The following is a 17,500-nucleotide window of genomic DNA, read 5'->3' on the forward strand; positions in this document are numbered from 1 at the left end:
TTATTATTATTATTATTATTATTATTATTATTATTATTATTATTATTATTATTATTATTTTATACTGTTGCTGCTGTTATTATTATAAGTTTTTATTTTTGCATATAATGAAAAAAAGGAGACTGCTCCAAAAATCAAATAAAAGAAATCTATAACAAAGAGTGGTTATAGAATTCTAGGTGTTTAGTAAATATCTGCATTGAGAGAGAGAGAGAGAGAGAGAGAGAGAGAGAGAGAGAGAGAGAGAGAGTTTCCACATATAAATGGCGTCGTTGACTTGACTATAAAAAAACCATAGAAATGAGGGAAAGAAAAATACGTGGAATGACGGTAAAGGACCTAGGCGGAAAAGTTGATGATTCAAGTAAATGGGAGGAAACAGGAATTGAAGTTAAAGACTTAATTTTTTAGATAAAAAAACAAAAACAAAGGATAACTTAAAAACGATGGAATACAAATGTAGGAGTAACGCCAGGGAAAAAGTGAAACGAATGAATGGAAACAGGGGAACTGGAAGAAGGAAAATAAAGGAGAATGAACAGAATGCAGTGGAACGAACAGTTTTAAGTTAATAAATTGACGCAGGAGAAAGAATTGGAAGGGAACAAGATGTTTAAGGGGACGCAAAACAAGAAAAGAGAAGAAAGGAGGTGGACGAAGAGGCAAAGAAGACGAGACTCCTTGTAGAAATAAACAGGTTGATAACAGCGACATGGAACAGAAGACGCGACAGAGAGGTCGGTGGTGAGAGTAAAAGAGGTAATAGGTTAATGAAAGGGGGGAAGTGGAGATGGAGAAGAAAAGGGGGGGGGGGGGGGGGAGCGGGAGAGCAGGATATGATGATAAGAGACAAATGGAAAAGGAAAATGAAAACTCGTGGCGAGGGAAGACAAATTCATGGAAGCTGAGATTGAAACTATAACACGAGTTATAAGGATACGTAACTGTGGTGGTGGTGGTGGTGGTGCCCCTCACTCGCCATTACCCTCCCTCCTCCTCCTCCTCCCCTGGTCTTATCGAAGGGGGAGAGACTCGGTGTCCTTGAACCTTGGCAGGCCGGGTGTTCTGGCTCGAAAAATAGTTTCGTCCAGGAGAGGGAAAAAATGCTAAATGGTTCTCCAAGACCGGAAGCTTTGTCTTTTGTGCTACAACTAATGAAGTGTTCGCTCACTCATTTTCGAGAAGGGGAAAAAATGGAATAGTTTTTTTTTTTTTTTTCACTGGGAAATAACCCGCCTTCCCTTGGGTTTCATTTTACTTCGTTCTTCGTAATAAAAAAAAAAATTAAGGTTCATAGAATTCACTACTGTCGTGTTAGTGATTTTCATAAACATCTGTGAATATGTGCAAACAAAAATTCTTTTGGGATGTGTGTCAGCTTTGACGTTATAAACATCGCAAAATGTATCACTACCCTGAACAATTCTCACTGTATTTTGATAATTTACTTACATTTTTTTCTATTTATTGATTAATTCGTTTTTTTTTTTTTTACTTTAGGATAAATGATCTTTTCTTTCTATATCTCATATTACATTCTGTTACTAATTTCAAATGAACCTTGTTCTTTGGAAGCTTGAATATCGTACCAGTGATGACCCCTGTGGTGGGCTTGTTACATATGAATAGTGTTCATCATCCGAATAATAATAATAATAATAATAATAATAATAATAATAATAATAATAATAATAATAATAATAATAATAATAATAGTTCAAAATTTATCTTACCTTTATTTTTCAAAAAAAAAAAAATGCAAATTCCATAACAAAAACACCGAGAAGCTTTTTTATTTCAATCTTACGTTGGTGAGTCTTAGTTTAGACTTCATTGACTTGCAAGTAAATCTTAAATATGTGTTGTTGAGAGTACTCACGTCACTATATATTATTATTATTTAAAGCATTATTTATTTCTAGCATTAATTTTTACTACAGCCAGACCACCTTTATTATTAATGATTTGTGCGAAATTTCAATCAGTTTGTTATCAGAGATACATGCTAAACTGTATGTACGTGGTTTGAAATTATGTGGTTTCAATAACAGAAGTCTATGTTCTTGAAATGTTTAGGTTAATGAATAAAATATCTAAAGCTCCCTTTTTCAATTGATATTGACGTCTTTGTTAGCTTCGTTAAGTTGATGGTGTAATAAGCTGCTGGGTGTTTAAGCATGCAAGCATTTTGCATTAATGCTCAGTGGTGTTTTGGAGTAGCTGATTGTATTTGTTTTTTAATATAACGCTTGATGGCTCTATTCACGATTTTAAATTTTATATCCCAAGCTTTGGTATTTTGTTGTTGTTGGTTTTGTTGGTGTTGTTGTTGTTGTTTGTAGATATAACATTATTTCACATGAAATAAAAAGAAATTACCGTATTCCACATGAAATCAAAGGAACAGTTACTCGTCAGTTTTGAAGTCAAGAAAATAATTCTTCAGTCTTGTTATACGTATTTGGAAGCATTTTTCTTACTACAAGACTTGGGTATGATAGTAGGCTTCTGTAGTTGAAACATTCAAATAAACTTTGAAATCGCATACAACTAACACACACACACACACACACACACACACACACACACACACACATATATATATATATATATATATATATATGTGTGTGTGTGTGTGTGTGTGTGTGTGTGTGTGTGTGTGTGTGTGTGTATATAGAACTTACATGGTTTTTTCTCTTTCTCAATGGGCGTCTATCTAAGTTTTCCAGAATCGTTTCATTATAGCTCAAACAATAGCTAGATTTAATGCAAGAAATGTGGCTTAGAACAAGTGTCAGTCCAAGAACCATCCTTTAAAAGACTTTATTTAGACTCAAGGAGTCTATGCATTAGCTGTTCTTCATTATAATGATTATTGAATCTTTTCAAGTATTTGTCTTTATTGGAACAGAGAGAGAGAGAGAGAGAGAGAGAGAGAGAGAGAGAGAGAGAGAGAGAGAGAGAGATTACGACTCCAGGATATGTTGATATTGGTGTGGTTATCCAAGCTTGACTTTTAAATAAATCCTTCAAACCAGAGTTGATCATTAATCATCTATTAACGTCTTTCGTTGTCTGTTATAGATCCCGGTTATTTGGTTTCGTGGTGAAAAGAAGATCAGTGTTGATTACAGACACCTCTTCGACCATACAAACAAGTTTCTCTCTCTCTCTCTCTCTCTCTCTCTCTCTCTCTCTCTCTCTCTCTTCATAATAATTTACTACAAATTCCCATCCCTTCGTTTGTCTTTTTATGTCAAGTGAACTAGAAAAAAAACATAATTTAGTCATTACAGCATCTGCCACACCTAAGTTTCTTTAAACTAGATTAAAAGAGTTTTAAGTCTCTCTCTTCAAAAGAAATCCTCTCTCATCCCTCCTCCTCTCTCTCTCTCTCTCTCTCTCTCTCCTACTATTACAACTTTGTCCTTTTTTGAACCCCAAGGTCTGCAAACATTAAACTCACCTCGCCTCCCCCTACCCCGCTCCCCCCCTCCCCCCTCCACCCCCCCGTTACCTTCCCAATCGCCTCATCCTTCTCTTTCAACCTGCCCCCCCACCACACCCCCTCCCCCCAGCCTTCGACAAACATCCCCGAGACTTTGTTCTTATAAACCATGGGGGGGGGGGGGAGGTATTTTAGAGAACTTGAAACTCACAGAGAGAGAGGATAGAGAGAGATGAGATTTTTTCTTTTTTTTAGATCGAGAGAGAGAAATAGTAAAAAAAGAGGATAAATCGTAAAAATTAACAAATAAATAGATAAAAATTGAAAGAAATGATAAAATACAAGGAGAATTGCTTTAGGGGTAAGAATGCGTTGAACTTCGCTTAAGAGAGTAAATCTCCAAAACTTTCGAGAGAGGAAGGGTAGTTCATTTTTTTCTTTCTTTCCTTGCTGAGTTTTGGAGCAGTTTGGAAAGTCTGTACATACATTTTATAAATGAAGGCGCTTCAGCAGCACGTTGAATTCTCACACACAACCTCTTCCATTCACCTTTGTATTTTGTTCACACTGATGCTCCATAAGTATGGAGATTCATCATGTCCAATTTCTGTTCAGTTCAGTTTCTCTCTCTCTCTCTCTCTCTCTCTCTCTCTCTCTCTCTCTCTCTCTCTCTCTCTCTTACTTGCCAATTACCAATTACCCATTCTTTTCATCAGCTTATTTTACCTCTTCTCTTACTTCTCTTACTGTCCCCACATTTATCAGAGTTTCTATTCTTCATAGCCAAATATACTCCAAAATAAAGTCCATCTTAAACAACGTCAAAATTAAGGAGGGTAGGTTCAATAGTCCCTTTGAACATTCCAACCTGGGCTTCCATTGATCCTCTAAAGTCATCAGTTATATTTAACACCAAATACCGATACAGATCATCAGCTTTCATTCTTCCATGAACAATACTAACATGCATTGTTGCATCTTATTGGTTCCTATGTACCAACACATCATTCCTCAAACTCACATTAACTTTTAACTTTTGCCTCTGATAAATTCTTGCTCTATATACCAGAATTTGTCTTCACTCTCCCCAGTCAGCATTGCGTTATCTACAAGCATCAAAAATTCTACACTCGATTCATGACTCACAACTTCACTTCAGTGACTTTTCACGTCATCCCACCTTAAAAGATCTTAATAGCGATGGTGACAATACTTGCTTGTCTCGGCCTGAAAAACAATATTCTATTTCGTCATAAGCCTTTAGAATCAAATCGGTTTTTGTAGCCTTATGGACTTCATTTACTTCCTTTAGCTAATGAGTAAATCTGTAGGAGTGTCTTCTTTGTTTTTTGTGATAGTTGGTCTAGATCTCTGGGTAACGTTACTATACCTGAGGCTAATAGTTTGTTTCTTATATAGAAGTATATTTTCCTCGTGCAAGAGTGAAATTGATATTGTGCTGAAATTTGATTGTAAATGGTTCTGACTTTCTTTTATACACAAATTACCCCCATTTAAGTCAATCAACTATCCTTACGTGTCACTTTTGAAATGTGTGTAACTTGACATTTTTATTCTGAAAATATAGATGCTTGGTTCCTCATCGGTAAAAAGCACCTGATACTTTTTGTTAGGTTGTGCTTTTAGGTACTTTTATGATATAGCCAAAAGGGCATTGATTAAGAGTGCGAAATCTCCACCACAATTAAATCATGAACGTTGCAGAGAATCATTAGTACACGTACGTAAATAAGTGTAGACTGTCCGCAAAAAAATTAAATTAATTTTAACGCGAGCAAAAAAGATATAGTGATAAAAGTAACTCTTGTTTGCACACACACTCCGTCCTTCGTTCTAAGCTCAGTGCAATGGGGTGATAAGGGTGTGGTTGCTATATAATAGGGCGTAGGATGGGTTAGGGTGTGGAATGCCAATCCTTCACCCTTCTTCGTGGATCTTTTTTTTTTTTCTTTTTTTTTTTTTTCTTTTTCGTCTTCCCTCCTTCCCCAAAAGTTCCTCCTACCTCCTTCTTCCTCCTGTTTGCGAATTTGCTCGCGGTCGAACGATTCCTAAGGAGGAGTAGGAGGAGGAGAGGAAGAGAAGGACTCGAGTGGAACAAGGTATATCCTTTGGTGAGCATCCTTCGGGTGAACCAGTTTTATAAGCGAATTTGCCTTAGGAAGCTTAGATGTCCCTGCGTGTGTGAACGGTCCGTGAAAGAGGCTCCTTTTCATAATTGGAGGTTACAGGGGGAATTACTGCTGCTTGATATGTAGGGAAGTGAGCAAGCTGATCAGGTTGACCTACCCCTGAAAAGAGAGAGAGAGAGAGAGAGAGAGAGAGAGAGAGAGAGAGAGAGAGAAATGTGGGGGGGAGGGGGGGGGGGGGAGTCTAAGGAGATAAGGGCTAGGTAGTAGTAGAAGTATAGTAGTAGTAGTAGTAGTAGGTGGAGGGATTTGCCTTCGAAACGGCTCGTTTCTCCACAGGCAGCCTCTGCATCTCCCCTCCCACACGATTGTCTCCGAAACGCTTGAAACATCGACTTGGATAGGGTCCTCTCGGGTCAGCGGCGTTAATTGGAGTCTTCGAAGCAAGGCGATTCCGCCGCAGTGTCGGCGCATTTAAAGGTCAACGTTCGGTTCGAAGGGCTCCTTACTTTGGGCTCTAAGGGCGCCCGCGCGGCCGGCGTTTGGGGAAGGGGTTCGCGTACGGTGGGGGCCCTCCTCCCTGTCGCTCTGTCCTATTGATGCTGAAGCCGTCCCAACGTCATCCGAAATCAGCAGAGGTGGCGTTTTCCCGGCCAACCCACTTGACCTCTCCCAGCCCTAGGACTCTCTCTCTCTCTCTCTCTCTCTCTCTCTCTGTTAGTAGAATCTGATTAATTTCCCTTATGTTGACAGGAGAAATGATTGTATCAGCAACTCGGAAAATGGTTCGAGAACCCTAGTGACGTCACTGATGAGAGAAAAATACGATTAACTCGAAATTAAACGTAATCTGATATACTATGTAAGAGATGCAAAAGGCTCAATTAGGTCATTAGCCAGTGTTTGCCAGTTGACTAAAACTTGGCCTGCAATCTCTTCGCATCTGCGCAGAGTATATGAAATGGTTGTAAGAAATGACGATGTCTCCCATTTGTCAAACCGACTGTCGAGTGAGAGACTAAATTAGACGCAAGAGACATGAATCGTGTGAATAACATTATCCTTTTTTTTTTTTTTTATCCTTTACGCCATTTGGATACTTTACAAACAATTAAAGTTAGCCAAAGACTAAACTGAGAAGTAGGCTGTAATCTGCAGAAGATCCTTTCAGCTAAGAAAAAAAAAACATAAAATTTCGCTGGGGTATAAATTAGTTTTAGCAAAACTATTAAGAAGTGAATGGAAAGATGTGTATACACTTAAATTCAAATGCAAAGAATACGTAATATCTGGTTTAAATAGTATATCCAAGTCCATAATTCAGGTATTGGCCTCGGGCAACACAAAGACTGGGTAAATAAATTGATTTCATTATGGATTATTTTGAACGTCCTTGATTATATTGAACAGCTTCGGACGCATACCTTGCCTTATATAACTTGACCTGCAAAATCAGTTACTCTACCCTGATGTTCTGTGGCCACAGATCTGTTTGCAAGCCAAGATGGACGAAATGTCAGCGCTAGTCATTTTTTCTTATATGTAGAGATTAACTTTGAATATATGCAACCGTACACGACTGTGTATTTCTTTCCCCTTTATTATTATTATTATTATTATTATTATTATTATTATTATTATTATTATTATTATTATTATTATTATTATTATTAGTTAGGAAAAACTCTCTATCGCGAGAGTATATATATAATGTTCTAAGAGGTCCACAATAATTGAAAATGTTGCTAGTTCGTGTGTGATTTAAAAACCCTTTACAAAGCTTTCGAAGCCCTTCCCTGGGTTCATCTTCAGGGAAGGGTTCGAAAGCTTTGTGAAGGGTTTTTAAATTATGCACGAAATCGCTACATTTTTTATTTTGTGGACCTCTTAGAACATCATCATCATTATTATTATTATTATTATTATTATTATTATTATTATTATTATTATTATTATTATTATTATTATTATTATTATTATTATTATTAACCTCTTCCTTACTTTGTTATTAATCATTTTGCCTTTTTTTCCCGTTCCAGGTCTCGGCCACAGATCCGGACTGCGGAGTGAACGCCATGGTCAATTATACAATAGGCGACGGTTTCAACCGCTTCAAAGAGTTCGAGATCCGCCCGGCGACGGGCGACATCTGCATATCAGGACAGCTAGATCACGAGACGAGAGCGGTCTACGAATTTCCGGTCGTGGCCACGGACAGAGGTCAGTATCAAGGTCTAGAGAATATCATCTCGCAGATTTCAAGTCGTTTTGACCCGTTGGACTGCCTTTGCCAGCTGTGGTACATTCCATTTTCATTTGCATGGAACTAACGAACAACATGAACACGTGTAGAATCTACTGATCATTTTCACCGCGTTTCGCAGGAATACATTTCTGACTCGCATCAGGGTCGAATTCCAGTATCTCAAATGAAGGGCCAGTACGCTACCAGTTGACCCACACAAGTCATAAAAGAGGCTGGAACCTAAGTAATTCTGTACCTGAGAACCCCGCTCTCTCAAACTCAAGGCCAGGGCGGTACCAGTCGACTCACACAGGTTTTAAAGAAAGTTTGAACCTGTATCCTCTGTATCTGCTCAGGAAAATCCTCAGGTTCAAAAGTACTGAGGTTCCTGCCTCTTTGATGTGGGTCCATTGGTAGCGCCTTGGCCTTTCATTTGAAAGACTGGGGTTCGGTCTTGATGTGAGTCATAAATTTACTTCATTTACATATGTAATACGACCTCGAGTCTCTTCTGTCTGCTGTTTTGTAAACATTCACAGCCAGCCCTTGATTTCCAGAGAATGTTTGGTGCTATAACAGAGAGTTCTGAATTGTATCTTCAGTTAACCTGAGCCATTAATCTTTCATGTTGATCCTATTCTTTAAATTAAAAGCATTTCTTGTTACCAGTTCAAGATGAACCCAGTGAAGGGTTCGAAAGCTTTTATAAAGTGTTTATAAATTATACGCCAAGTTTTAACATTTTTATTATTGTGGACCACTTAGAACATTGTATATACTCTCGTGATAGAGAGTTTATCCCAACCAAGAATGTTTATTAGCCATCAGAAATGTCTATTCGGTGACATCATTACTGCCCTTATGGCGTTTTTTAAAAATTGTCGTCTGACTTTCTTTTTCGCTCTTTTTATGAAACTGAATTTTTCTAGGGTACTGCGCAGGATTTTTCACTTTGCCAACATATCTCTAACAATTGCTTTCCGTATCCTTGTAATGCATGGCATTTATATCCTCACAAACAACGACAGAATTAATCTCATTGTTTGGTTTACTTCTTACCAGGTGGCCTGAGCACAACAGCAGCTGTGAAAATCCAACTCTTGGACGTCAACGACAACCGTCCAACCTTCTACCCTCAGCAGTACAACGTCTCCCTCAGAGAGCAGCACAAATCGACATCACCTGTAGTAGTGGTCGTGGCCACTGATAAAGATGCTGGGATATACGGACAGGTAACCTATTTCCTCGCTGACGTCGTATTTTTGAGTGATTCGAGCAATAACATGATCAAATATCGTGTTTTTTTAGTACCTGATAGTTTTTCTACCATGCCTAGAGTAAAGACAGTATTTTCTTGATTCAACTCAATTTCGTAACTCTGGTTGCAAGGTAATTATTGTTTTAAATAATTTTAATTATGTCGATCTCTGCAACTTTCTTGAAAGCAATGTAACCATCCAATATCCACTCAAGCTGACGTTATTTATCTGGACTAACTTAATTTTACAAGAATATTAAACTGCTTCTTGTTTGTAAAAGGACAAAAGTGCACCTTTGTTTATTTTTATATTGATTTTTCTTGATAAAGCGAATAATCTCAAATAGCTAAGGGAATAGTGTTAGTATTTTATTTGAATGATACAGATTTCCGTGCAAGTGAACTGATGTACGCATTTCTAGAAAGTACATTTTACCTAAAATGAACAGACGTTCATAAATTTTTGTATTCAATTTTAAACTTACAAATTTATTTATGAAATGTATGAGTTGACAGTTTCTGTCCAAGTTACTTATGAAATGTATAAGTAGACAGTTTCTGTCAAATTTATTTAAGAAATGCATAAGTAGACAGTGTATGTCAAATTTATTTAAGAAGTGTATACGTAGACAGTTTCTGTCAAAGTTTTTTAAGAAATGTATAAGTAGACAGTTTCTGTCAAATTTATTTAAGAAATGTATAAGTAGACAGTTTCTGTCAAATTTATGTAAGAAATGTATAAGTAGACAGTTTCTGTGAAATTTATGTAAGAAATGTATAAGTAGACAGTTTCTGTGAAATTTATGTAATAAATGTATAAGTAGACAGTTTCTGTCAAATTTATTTAAGAAATGTATAAGTAGACAGTTTTCCACCAATAGTATAAGAGGCATGGCAGAACACAGACGATATTATTACAGAGTGTGGATATATAAACGTATATTATTATCTTTGAACAGGTGACCTATGAAATCATGGGTGGGAACGACGCCGGCATCTTCCGAATCAACGGCAAAACCGGAGAGATTTTCGTCACACGCTCCTTGTCCAAATCCACGCCCATGTACCACATCAACGTCTCCGCCCGCGATGGGGGTGGCCTCAGGTACTGCAGAGTTGCCAGATCATTTTCAGCCAATCAAAACATAAATAAATCGTTGTTGCCATGACATATGGTTTTTTAGAGAATGATAAACAGCAAAGACTTGGTAATCGATCTCTAAATGGGGATAATCATAAGGTGAAAGTCGTGTGTTTCATTTTATTGAATTTGGCTTATCGGTTTCCTAATTATTTCAGAAAATAAAGTGTAATTAGTTTTTTTATATTGAAATAGATTCATGGCGGACATTCAGTGAGTCAGTAAGTGAATAAAAAGTTGCTTGGATTCAGGTCTGCTAATTTGAAAACAAAAAATTTTTAAGAAAAATTATTTCAAAGTCAACCCTTAGGACACTTGACCAGAACGCGCACACTGACTTTAAAAGAAATTCATCTCGTGTCTCTCTGGCTGATTAGAATACGAGATGGAGGGATGGAGAATCGCCTTCGATGTTCTTATCTCTTCTCTCTCCCCTGGAACAGGTCGGAAGTGGAAGCGGAAGTCGCTATATCCGTTATAGACACGAATCAGGAGCCGCCCATCTTCGAGAAACCTAGGTACACCTTCGGCGTAGCTGAAAACGTATCGCGAGATTCCGTCGTGGGAATTGTCACGGCTACGTCCAGTGGCAGAGGTAGGTCTCTCTCTCTCTCTCTCTCTCTCTCTCTCTCTCTCTCTCTCTCTCTCTCTCTCTCTCAGTGCATATTTTCCAACTCGTTGTGATTTGTGATTCACGTGAAATTATAAATTAAGAAGTATCCTGTCCTTAGGTACCAAAGTAATTTCACAATGGGAATAGTACAAATAACTAGAAGCAGAAGTGTGTACTAGTAACTTTTGCTTTTAACTTTGCTTGTATTAATAAATGGACAGAGATAGTTTACTTGCCAAGTCAATTCTGGTGTCTGATACTCAGGGAAAGCGTGAAGTACAGGAATTCTATCATTTCTGTTGTTCATGCCTTCAGCTAGCTATGCAGTATGCATATAATCTCGAAGTCTAACGTTTCTGCTAACCAGTATATTCCATTTTTTTAACGTTGTTCGCGGTTTTAAATCTTAATATTGTTGTTACAACAGGTGGAGGCGAAGTCCGCTACAACATCTACTCGGGAGATCCCAACGGCTACTTTAGCATCGATAGTCTGAGTGGCACTCTGAGGACGGCCTCGCCCCTGGATCACGAGTCGCATCCTTTCGTCCTTCTCAACGTCCTGGCCACGGCTGGCAATCCTCCCACTTACGGCCATACGCAGGTAAGGAATAGCCATTAAGACTGAAGGTTTAATAGCTTTAATAGCCCTTAAGACTTAAGACTTAGTAAAGTCTTGTCACTTACTGAAAAAAGAAAAAACTCAGTGTCGTTGTTTGGAAACTGTGAGAAGCAGTCACTTTCTGTAAAGATGAGGATTAAATAAGATATTTTTTCTTGAAGTAAACTTTACGTGGTCTTTGTAGCTTTCTATATACCAAGATTACACTCTGGAAAGGGTCTCATTTCATCTTTGTCGTTATGTTTTTTTTTATTCCTATATTTGTGTGTGTTGTGGGAATATCCACCTATTATTTTCATTTACCTCTAGTTTCCTACTCTGTGAAAAGTGTCATCAGTAACTATAGGTCTCGGAATAAAGCGAACAGATCAGCTGGTGTTCGACCAGTGATTCGATTCTCATCGCATTCCTCTTCTTTCTCTTCCTCAGGTGAACATCAGCATCTGGGACGTGAACGACAACGCCCCCGAGTTCGACGTCAGTACGATGAAGTTGTCGGTGAGGGAGAACGCCGTGTTGAACGTCACCATTTACGTGGCCCACGCCACCGACCACGACTCCGGCGACAACGGCGTCGTCACTTACGAGCTCATCCAGAATCCAGGGCAGATGTTTCAGATTGATGAGGTAATTGGAAAGTTCGTCTGTTTTTCGTCGTTCTTTCATCTTCCTTTTTGTGTTGAATAATCATATTTATTATTTTGTTTTCGGTTTTGTGGAGAATTTAACGTCAGTCACCAGCCACTCGGATCATTATTTATGCAGCGTTGAAGTCACTAAACTCCCAGTGGTGTAATCCCCGGAAGTGTTGTATTGTATCTGTTATGCAGTATTATCATTTCTGTAGGTAATGGCTGGTTCAACAAATGTTATTAAATCTAAACTAGTTAGTTTTATTCAGTAAACGTTTGGTATTAAATAATGAAAACGTTGATAAAGACTACCCCAAAGTTATCAGAACGAGCTGGACGTTACTGACTCTATTTCTGTCTCGTACCAGGACCAGGGAATCTTAATGCTGGCGCAGATGCTGGACTACGAAGCGGTGCAGAAATACACCTTGATCATCGGTGCCAAGGACAAGGGTGATCCGAGACTGTCCTCCAACCTCACGGTCAACCTCGAGGTCCAAGACGTGAACGACAACCCGCCTGTGTTCGACAAGTCCTCCTACACCGTCAACGTTCTCGAGTCTCTTCCAGCCAACTCCCAGTTCCTGCAGGTGACGGCTGTCGATCTGGACACCGGGAACAACGCTCGGCTGACCTACACCATCAAGGAGAAGGAGTTCGAGAACATCTTCGGTGTGTTTCCGAATTCCGGTTCTCTGTACCTGAAGGAGGTAAGCGTGGGCGTTCTGTGATGATGGAGTTCTTCCTCCTCCCGAGAGGATTAGTTTTGGGATAGAGTTTAGGTTCTGCGTAGTGTTTCTGTAGGAGAGTAATGTTCGTTTCAGTCTTCCAGCGCTTTATATAGTTCATATGTATTAGATAGTTTGTATAATGGCCATCAGAATTATCGTAAGAGTATTTGTATCAGGTATGCATTATAGTTCAGTTTTGTGGTGGAGTGTTGACGTGAGAACGTGCTAAATTCTTTGTGGTAACGAGTAGATTACGTAATTGTTTTGATAAAAACTGGATGACAATATTTGTTTTAGGGAAAGAGATACATGATGATGTATAATTCCTGATAGTAAGTAAAGGAAGTATGGTTTGTAGGAACACTTTCAAGATACATCGCTCGTCTACAACTGTGTCGCTACTTGTAGGATAGATAGGACTCCTACCTGAAAAAAAGTTTTATTTTTTTATTGAGAAGTAGCCTGTAACATGCAATATGTACAAGTGTTTTCAAACTAAAGTCTCTTACCATCTATCCCTCTCCAAAACCAGGTGTTGGATCGTGAGACGCGAGACAGCTACGTCTTGACTGTCATCGCCACAGACAATGGCACTCCTGTGTCCACAGCCTCCACCACCGTCACTATCAGCGTGCTGGACGCTAATGACAATTCGCCCTCATTTTCACAGCAGGTGAGTTGAAGTGATGACAGTTTCAGTTGGTTAGTCATTTTCCTATTTGGTGGCGAGGTTTCAGTTTTGTTTTGTTGTTGGGTGAACAAGCTTCAGTTCGTGTTTTTATTTGTAGCAGATTTTCGGTTTATTTACCCATTTGGGGACAAACTCACCCTTGAGTTTATAAAATCATCAGTATTGGGAGATATGTAACATACCTGTATCGTGTTTCATCCCAACTAAAAATTATATAAATCTGAGATTTTCCATCACGTGATCTCTAACAAAGAAAGACGTTTTTAGAAACTACATCATTATGCAAAATAAATAAATAAATAAATAAATAAATTATTTATTTATTCCGAAATAAGAAAACTCCGTAGGGGGTAGTTTGGTTTGGCCCTTGCTGCAACCCCCTATATTCCTTTTACAGTACCTCCGTTCATAATCTCTTTCTCTTATTTTACTTTCCACAATAGTTTCGACATTATTTCCAGCGCTGAGTGACCTCAAAGGCCCCAGCGTTTTGTCATTTGGCCTAAATTCCATATTCCAATTCCAGCTCGCTGCCAAATAGAGCCACTGACACTAACCTCTGTATCTCCCACAGGTCTACGAATTCACGGTCGAAGAGAACCTCAGTTCGGGAACGGTTGGTCGGGAGTGTTTCGGCCGAGGACCGAGATCTCGGGAACAATGCCTCCTTGAGGTACTCCCTCCAGTCCACTGATGGCTCTTTCCACATCAACCCGGTTACAGGTGAGTGTTTCGGTGCAAAATAATGAATGAAAGGGTCATAAAAAACTGATGCTTTGTTGGGACTTAACAGCTAGTATATGTAGGTAAGATAATGTGTATTGTATATAGTATATGTATATGTACATATGTGTGTGTGTGTGTGTGTGTGTGTCCCTCTCAAGGCAATCGTCACTCATTTGTTCTGGACAGATTAAAAATCGTCTGCCCATCATCAAGCAGTACTCAGCTAAAGATTGACATTTTGATTTTATCCTATTAACATCAAATTGTTTCCTGGGGAACAAATAGATCTGGTTTAGGGTCCCAGTATTTGGGGTTATGTACCTAATTTCCATGTTAACCCCCGCCCAATCCTGGAAAGTAAGTAGTATGTCTATAGTATTTAGATAGAAATAATGTACGAATTCGAGTTTTGCTTTGCCATCAGCTATCTTCTTCTTCTTTATATTGCATGTTAAACATGTGCCTCCCCTCTCCCTTCCTTGTAAATGAATAGACTCTCTCTCTCTCTCTCTCTCTCTCTCTCTTCTTTGTCATCCTTTATCGCCTCTCGCTTGATTCTTCTTGCCTCGCTTTTAGTCCTTTATTTTCCTTTGAGGTCGGTGGTCTGCCAATATAACAAGTCTGCTCAAACCAGGACAATGGCATTTTGGTGTGTACCGAAAGCATACAACATTAGCCCGGCGCCCGTAAGGGCCAGAGTTCCTACGGGAGATCGTGCAGTTACAACCCTTCAGGATCCGTGGCCGAAGAGTGACTCAGCATCGGCCTAGAGCGAGGAATGGGGAATGGGAACTTCTATCCTTCTCCCTCTCCCTCTTCCCCCTCCCCCTTCCCCCTCCCGTGTCTATCCTCCCTCCATCCAGCGTTAAGGAATTTGCTGCTGTTGAGAGAGAGAGAGAGAGAGAGAGAGAGAGAGAGAGAGAGAGAGAGCCGGTTTTGTTGTTAATTTTATCGTAATGAATTGCTTTTGCCGTCTTACTTGCACTCTCGGATACAGTCATTCGTTCAGGTTGTAGGGATGGTGTGTAAATTATAGTAAGGTTTCTGTCATTTCCTCACTCCCACACATATACTTCCCCACTTTCCAACACCCACGTCTGTCAATTCCCACTGCTCCTACCCCCTCCCCCCCCCCCACCATCCCCCTACTCCCCAAAGCACCGTTCACTTGAATGTTATAGGCCTACCCTAGACCTCATAGACCTGCCATCCTTGGCTGCCCACCCCTTCTCCTTCTCCGCCATGATCAGTTAGACAGTAAAGGGGTTTTCTTTTTTATCATAAACTCTAAAGTCAAACCTTTAATATCATTAACTCTAGGAGCCTAAATACAATCCGTGTTTATGGTATAATTGTTCAAATAAAGTCACATTTTTAGCGTGTAAATCAATCAAGATCTTGTTCATTTTTTTTCCAGGAATCTTAATTAGATGCTATCACTCAGATCAAGACAGATGTTTGTTCAGTACATTTCTTTCCTCTCAATAAGAAGTTGATAATGAGGTTTCCTTAGTCCCATCTTTTGGCTTTCTTATAAGTCTCTCCATTTTTAATTTTTTCTTAGGGGGGGGGTGTTCATTTCCAGTTAGGTTTCATATAGTCATCAGTTTCTTTCCCCTGCCCCATCTTCATGCATTTCTAATTACCTTTATAACCTTAATCCTAATTTCATTCGTCATTCACTCTGCCTTCTTGCAAACACTTTCAAACTCTCAGAAGCTTCTCCAGTTTCTGTAGTGTCTCCTTACTCTTCCTCCATTCTAGACCTGTTTTCTTATCCCACACCGTTCATATATATCTAATTTAATTCCTTTAACTCTCTTCAACTCCATCCATAAAGACAGACAGTCATGAAGACTTAGAATACTCATGTCTCAGATCGACTTTTGAACCAAACACCGAGTTTTGGCAATGCTAATGAGATTCTGTGTCAGTTTTGTCAGTAACATATCTTAGGTTCAAGTGTGTTGCACACAGCTTCACTCCTTTAATTACAGAATTCTCGCATGAACGTCCTTGTCTGGATCCACACCGCTTCACACCCACCAGTCCCCATGTCATTATTTGTTGTACTTTTAGTCAGTACCCTTGGGTACCTTGCCCTCATCCAGCCTTACTGGCCATATCATATACATTGTTTATTTTAAGAAAGGAACTAGACAGCATGGGATGGTACATTTGCCAATACAGAAGGTTAACTTCTTCATGAATACTTCAACATCCCTTCCCCCCTGTAAACACACACACACACACACACACACACACTGCCTTCTCTCCATTACGTCCTGTATACCTCTTGGACTCCCTGGATGTCACGGGGAGGTAATTCCATTGTAATACTTCTTTAATTCCATCTAGCCAGCAAGCAAATTGTACAATCTTGACTTTTTAATCACAATCAACACCATTACTATCTACGCCGAGCATATTCAACAAACTTTCAGATTGCAGATAGGTTTTTTCTAACATTAGTTTTTTCTAGTTCCACGTAAGAGTTCTTTGCCATCGCTCTCAAACCTCTTACTTAACTGTTTCATTACAGACTTTTTATCTCAACCATTTCCGTGTCTGACTCAGGCCACTGCTCTTCCTCTACCAATTCTTCTGTTATCAATCGCGCTTTCTGAGTCAGAATAGTAACTTCTTTACACCTTTCTGCAATGTCTTAAGGAGTAACTGTTCGTCAGACCTTACCTCTCTGGGTGGGCGAAATCATGTTTTAATCCTCTCACCCATTTTTTAGAAGCTTCCCTTACAGCAGCCGTACCTTACACACCTTGGTCAGCCTCTCAGTTACACAGTCACCACCGTCATCCCTGGAGTAAATATTAATTCGTAGACCTTTCTTGATGTAGATGCTAGACACGAATAGACTGGCATTCATATTGGAGCATCCAGTTCATAAATAGGTATTAATGTGAGGACAGGAATGTATATGGGTTGTTTACGACTCGTCGTAGAATTTGTAAGCAAATGTGTTTATATACTTAGGAATTATTTAATTGATATAATCCAAGACAAATGAAAGCTTTTCTGAAGAATAGATGAGAGAGAGAGAGAGAGAGAGAGAGAGAGAGAGAGAGAGAGAGAGAGAGACTTAAATTAATTCCTCGGAAACAGCAACACCATTCGATGGGGAAAGGTCGATATCGGTTGCAAGATGCAGAAGAAGTAGAGAGAGAGAGAGAGAAAGAGAGAGAGAGAGAGAATGGGCCGAGTAATAGTAGTAGGTTGAGGGAGAGGGTGA

General features: G+C 39.2%; 1 protein-coding gene across 1 annotated transcript in view; it reads left to right on the plus strand.

The window, feature by feature from the left end:
* LOC135212477 (protein dachsous-like) overlaps positions 1-17,500 on the plus strand; it is a 290,250-nt gene that overhangs the window by 257,173 nt on the left and 15,577 nt on the right. The window contains 10 exon segments of the mRNA XM_064245929.1: positions 7,635-7,815; positions 8,903-9,072; positions 10,058-10,203; positions 10,683-10,834; positions 11,280-11,455; positions 11,903-12,100; positions 12,474-12,815; positions 13,369-13,509; positions 14,102-14,146; positions 14,148-14,250. Of these exon segments, the coding sequence (XP_064101999.1) occupies positions 7,635-7,815; positions 8,903-9,072; positions 10,058-10,203; positions 10,683-10,834; positions 11,280-11,455; positions 11,903-12,100; positions 12,474-12,815; positions 13,369-13,509; positions 14,102-14,146; positions 14,148-14,250 (1,654 nt within the window).

This window comes from Macrobrachium nipponense, chromosome 41 (genome assembly GCF_015104395.2).
Source record: "Macrobrachium nipponense isolate FS-2020 chromosome 41, ASM1510439v2, whole genome shotgun sequence".
NCBI lineage: Eukaryota > Metazoa > Arthropoda > Malacostraca > Decapoda > Palaemonidae > Macrobrachium > Macrobrachium nipponense.